The following is a 6,354-nucleotide window of genomic DNA, read 5'->3' as shown; positions in this document are numbered from 1 at the left end:
CAGAGATAGCTGAACCGATTTACACAAACTTATAAGTTCATAGTTTCAAATAAACGGTGTAACGCTCCAATAAGACGCTATTGAAGTTTAATTGATCGGACTTCCGGTTTCGGAGTTACGGGTTGAAGAGTGCGGTCACACAGAAAATTCCCATATAAACTGGTAACCCTATGATGTCCGAACGACTGTATCGATTTTGTTGACTATTTTCGGCAAATTTGAGACTAAGAGAAACGAAAGCAATGAATTTGAAGGATGGATAGGTATTCTAAAGCGAATCAGTTATAAACTTAGAACGGAAAACTAGGATTAGGCAGGCTCGTATGAACATGGTCGAAAGGAAATGTGAAGTCTTTTGCCTTCTGCTAAGTAGGAGTTCCAGTGTGTCAGTGTCGACATGTTGCTTATCAGGTTCGTGACGGTCGTGCACTTATATATACTTATCAAGCGTAATACGAACGTAATAGAGATTTCCACAATGTTTTACTGAACGTAGCCAGGCATATCATAGTTTGGATAAATGAGAAAGGCACAATGCACTACTAAATGGATTAAAACAGGTTTTTTGTTACTAATAACAAAACGAGTTTGGAAAGAGTGATGTATAATCAATCAACCCAAAATTATACAAATAGTATGTATATCAATCAACCCAAAATTATACAAATAGTAAAAGAAATTTGTTTGGTGCAGATTTTCTAAAAAAATATTACGGATGGAACTAGGTAGTATGCAGAGATGCCAGATTTGCAGACAAGTCTGCAAATTGGCAGACTTTTAATTTAAGCTGCAGATTTTTTCGATGACGCAGATATTTGCAGATTTTTTAGTTTGGTTGCAGATATTTGCAGATTTCTTAGTTTGGTTGCAGATATTTGCAGATTTTTGAATATAAAGGCTTTTGGTTACACTAGCTTTCCTGACATTTTTTGTTCTTCCCAGACTTTTAAAATTATTATCGCAGACATTTGAAAAAAGTACCTGGCATCTCTGGTAGTATGCACAGAATAAAATATGGCAACACTGCTCACACAGCTGACAACATAATATTCAGTGTCATCGTGCCAAAACAATAACAGATTGCCATTAATTTTTCAGCTGTTTGCACTTCACAATATCTCGTAATATCGTATACTGAAAATGAGCAGTAAATGCAGTTTATGTTCCACGCACCAAGCTTTGATATCCAAACATAAAATCCATGAAGAATATTCGGGGACGTCCATAGATGATATGTTTGCTATTTTTAGGTTTCCACAAGTAAGTTTGAAACATCATTATTGTTATTAAAGTTAAATACTTTTTCAACTACCAGGAGTTCCAGCCTCCACAATCTGTATGTGCAAAATGTTTGGATAAGCTATACCTAGCCTACCTTTTTTACCATCAAGTTGTTCAATGTATTGAACATTTTAAAGCATTTGCAACCCCTGATCATTGTGTCGTTGACGATGATAAGATTGGAAATCACCCCTGTGATATGTGCCATTTGAACCATATGACCGATTTCGAATTGCAGCGCCATCGTAAGTTAAATCATGTCACTTTGTCACATAATTGCAACTATTGTAAATCATGCCGAAAGGCTTTCAAAACCAGTAGGGGAATGCAACAACACATGATATATTGCCAGAATATCAATCCCACAAAAACCTTCCATTGTGAAGTTTGTGATCGGTATTTCCAAACCAATACCAATTACATCAACCATCTTAAGCATCATCAGGATTTTTTGTGTCTTTTTTGTAACCACGGTTGGATCACAGAAGAAAAACTATTGAAACACGTTCAGTATGCTCATGGCGATCGTCTTTTTCGATGCAACAAATGTCCCAGAACAGAGAGGTTACGGAAAAGTTTGAATAGGCATCGGCGAGTGACACACAATGCTAACCAACTTGAACTATACTGCGGTCATTGCTCGGTAGATGTCGGTTTTAAAAATCTTTTAACATTGAATGAACATATTCATACAGAACATAAAAACCAAGAACAACCAAGTGGTGTATGCGATGAACTACTGCACGAGTCTCTTTTTCCGAAAGACATAGGTTTGGAATTGGAAACGGAAATCGAAAAGTTAAAGCAAGATGAGAACCAAGAGATTTTCCTGCGGCATTTCGATCTTGTTCGAAACAGTACGACTACTATACATGACACTAGAGAAGTAGTGCTGAACCACAATAAGATGATTTTAGAGGAATTTTTAGACGAGGCTTTTGAGAATGACCAGATTTGGACAAAATATATTGAAGGAGGAGAGGAGTACCTGATAGATAATTATGATTTTTATTTAGACGGTCCATCAGGGAAAAAGTCGAGCAAATACAAGTGTCCGAGATGTGAGAATAGTTTCGACAAACAGCAAAGGCTTACGGTACATTTAGCGGAAACGCACGATATTGCTTGTCTGATCTGTAACGATTGTGGAGCTAGCTTCAATAAGATACTCAATTACAAGAGCCATCGTCAAGAGCATTTGAAAGATAACGCTCGATTCAGAGAAAACATTATACCGGAAGCCGAAGAGGCGTTATCCTTAGTACGACAGGAAGAGAAAAACTATGATATTCACGAAACGGACACCAGTTATGTTTTTAGCTGCAAATTGTGCGATAGACAGTTTTTAAAAAAATGTAATCTCGAGAAACACCAATGCTCATTTTACACCAAAAGCGAACTAACTATTCCAAAAACAGCAACTGTTGCGCTCGACCCAATTGCGCACGAGAGCCTCTTTTGCACCTTATGCGATAAAAAATTTACCTCGGTTTCTGGCCTAAAATACCACCTCAAACGACACACCGATATCAAAGCGTTTCCTTGTTTGTATTGTAGCAAGACGTTTACTGCGAATTCAAACCTGAATGCGCACATTCGTAATGTTCACAGTGAACATAAAAGTCATATCTGCACCGAATGTGATATGCGGTTCGCTTGCAAGGATCATCTGGCGAAACATGTTCGTTCTAAGCATCGGCAGGAACGTGCATTTTCTTGCTCCGAGTGCCCAAAGCGGTACTTTCAGAAGTCTCACCTTAACGATCATATGGCTGCCGCACATATGGGCTATAAAGCGTTCAGCTGCGAACTATGCAGTTCATCATATAGTTGTAGAGGATCCCTGCGGCGTCACGTGGCAAAGGTTCATAAAATTGCCAAACACTGACTCGTTACCAGTTGTATTGAATTTAGCATAGGTTCAATTTAGGGTTTGTACATATAAGAAAATGTAACAAATTGAGATAGGGGCAAATAATAAAAAAACAAAAACGATCGAATTGAACATTTTATTTTCTGTAGATACACTATGTCCTAGATTACGGAATATTCCAAAAAAAACATAAGCAAAATCACAATCGCGCCAAGGTTTGCATGCGTGAATTAATATTATACCAAGGTTGCACGCAAGGTGATTGTTAGAAGTAGTCTCCTAGCAACCCTATACCAACATATAGACCTTTCTACTCCCGTTAAAAAAGATACGGTGCCGAATTATTTCGTGAGGAAAAATCGGTTGAGGTTAGGTATTTCGTGAGGCAAACAAACCAAACTCCTTTGGTTTGACTTTGCATCTGTGGTTGTAAATGAGCTGTCAGAAATCTTAATGGAGTTTGACAGCGACCTACATACAGGATGTTTGGTCCATGGTTAAGAGTCTCTCGGGGGGTGATAGCCTGTCATATTTGGAGAAAAAATTGTTCTACACATACCCTCAAATCTCAACCGTTACAGAGTTATTGAACTTTTTGTGTAAAAAACTTATTTGTCTTAAAATACCTCTAACTTTAAAAGTATACTTTGTATTTTAAATGTTTTAGTTCCATTCGAAAGGTGAGAAAATTTCTTATTGAATGGTGTTCTCATATCTTTTAGTTAATTAGTTTTAATTACCTTTTAGCTGTAAAGTAGTTAAAAGTTAGTGTTTTTGAGGAGGTTTTTGCTAATTTTCCCATTATCCAAAAGTTGGGTTTTAGGACTATTCATAATTTGTTCTTGGACGTCATATTCCTATCTCTTCTCATTTCTTTGTAATTTCATTACTATACTTTTCCTGTAACCGACTTGCAAGCGCTTAGAAGACTCTAATCTAAAAATATGCTTTATATCGTTATTTACAAGATTTCATTGGAAAGCTGAGAAAATGTCCTATCATTGTATGTACAAATATCTTTTAGTTAAGTGTACTAAATGATTTTTTACTAACGAAATAACTCAAAATTTGTGTTTTTTTGAGTTTTTTAAATATTCTAATTATTAATCAACAAAATTTATCGTTACTCTTGTTCATTTGATGCGCCTTAATGTTAACTTTTTAATTGACACTTTGTCTATGTCTCTTTTCATTTTGCTGCTATTTAATAGTTAACACAGCATGACCTCGCCGCAAGTGGGTTCGCAATCGTTATTTTTCCATATGAAACGATGTGATAAAAACGATTTTGCGTCGAAACCAAAAGAGATAATTGGATGGAATCAAAGAAAGAACTGTAGAACTTGCTGAGATGCATTAGTTCCATGATAATAATGGTGATGTTTATTATTTACTATTTTAACAAAATTAACGAAAATGCTAATAATAGCACTAACTTTAAACTATTTACTTCTAAAAGAATACTAAATTCACTTAACTTAAAGGTATTAATACATTTTTCTCTGTAAAATTTTCCTGGCTTCCGAATAAAAAGGAAAAAAGTACAATAAGCGCAATACTTGTTCAATTAGAGCTGTGAAAATTTATATAAATATGAGATGAGAAAATGAGATATAAACATCCGAGTTGAATAACCCAAACTCATGAAAATAAGAAAAGGTAAGTGTATTATGTCAAAGAACGAAACTCTTCCAGACTAACTGAGCTCTTCCAGACTAACAAACTGGATTATTAAAATGATGAGGTTAACTATTGGAATTTTCAAGAAACGAAACGAAAAATCGATTAAATTTGTTTAATTTTCAATAAATTACTTTGAAAAGGCTACTTAAACCCTTAAGCTGAAACATGTGACAGCATCACTCAATGCGAAATGTTCTCACCTCACCAGTGGACCTAAAATATTTGAAATAGTATACTTTTTGAGTTAGAGGTATTTTAAGACAAATAAGTTTTTAACACAAAAAGTTCAATAACTTTGTAATGGTTGAGATTTGATGGTATGTGTAGAACAATTTTTTTCTCCAAATATGACAGTCAATCACTCCTCGAGAGGTTCTTAACCATGAACCAAACACCCTGTATATGGGGCGTTATAGCTACAAAGCTCCAAACAATAGACTTATCCAGCTGGGTTGGTATTGTGCAGCTTTGACGTTTAAATTGGGAGGAAAATAAAACTTTTACACTGCGAATTGGAAGGCAAACAAACCGCTTCTGGGCCTGAGGGGAGGGCGGTAGTATAAAATGCGAGATTTCAGTGTGCGTATTTTAAACGTCAGATATCTCAATATTATGTTCGGCGCTATGATTAGATACGATATCATTCGGAAAATTGACACTTAGTAACCAAATACAGCTTTTAATGATTCGATCCAAAATTTTGATTTGATTGACAGGGAGCTGGTTAGAAGGCTTGTGACTGCAAATTGCTACTTGCCCTCTACCGATGTCATTACAAAATAAAAGTTTTATAAGGCTCTTTATACAGAGAATTTATTGTCCATAAAAGCATAACTTTCAAGAAAAATTAATATGGAGCTGTGTCCAAATAATTCATGTCATTAAATAAGACGGATAGGTACTCTAGGGTGAGTGAGTTATAAACTTAGTCTCTCTCTCGCTCCCTCACTCTCTCTATCTCTCTCGCTCCTCTCTCTCTCTCTCTCTCTCTCTCTCTAAATATATATATATATATATATATATATATATATATATATATATATATATATATATATATATATATATATATATATATATATATATATATATATATATATATATATATATATATATATATATATATATATATATATATATATATATATATATATATATATATATATATATATATATATATATATATATATATATATATATATATATATATATATATATATATATATATATATATATATATATATATATATATATATATATATATATATATATCGCTCCTCCTATCTCTCTCTCGCTCCTCTCTATCGCTCTTCTCTCTCTCTCTCGCATTTTGAGTCAATCTCCAACAAGCCAACAAAGTGAAATTTTACAATGAGTATAACTTCAATGAGAAACGATTCTTTATTCGAAATCGTCTCATATTCACAGACAACGATCCAAGGAATTTCTTTGAGTGAAGCCACTGATTCAAAAAAGACTAATCTGCAAACGATTCATCGCATGATGTTATTTATTGTTCA

General features: G+C 34.3%; 1 protein-coding gene across 2 annotated transcripts; it reads left to right on the top strand.

Annotated features, from left to right (window-relative positions):
• The first annotated feature begins 1,047 nt into the window (after positions 1–1,047).
• On the top strand, positions 1,048–3,271 carry LOC131683604 (zinc finger protein 473-like). 2 transcript variants are annotated; one of them, XM_058965717.1, is made up of 2 exons: positions 1,048–1,250; positions 1,316–3,271. In XM_058965717.1, exon 2 carries the CDS (start codon positions 1,481–1,483, stop codon positions 3,167–3,169), a length of 1,689 nt encoding a protein of 562 aa, XP_058821700.1. In that variant the 5' UTR covers positions 1,048–1,250; positions 1,316–1,480; the 3' UTR covers positions 3,170–3,271. The 2 variants fall into 2 exon arrangements, with proteins under 2 accessions (XP_058821700.1, XP_058821699.1); XM_058965716.1 differs by having other exon boundaries at positions 1,048–1,260.
• The last annotated feature ends 3,083 nt before the right edge of the window (positions 3,272–6,354 follow it).

Source organism: Topomyia yanbarensis, chromosome 2 (genome assembly GCF_030247195.1).
Source record: "Topomyia yanbarensis strain Yona2022 chromosome 2, ASM3024719v1, whole genome shotgun sequence".
NCBI lineage: Eukaryota > Metazoa > Arthropoda > Insecta > Diptera > Culicidae > Topomyia > Topomyia yanbarensis.
This window is presented reverse-complemented; position numbering and strand designations above follow the sequence as displayed.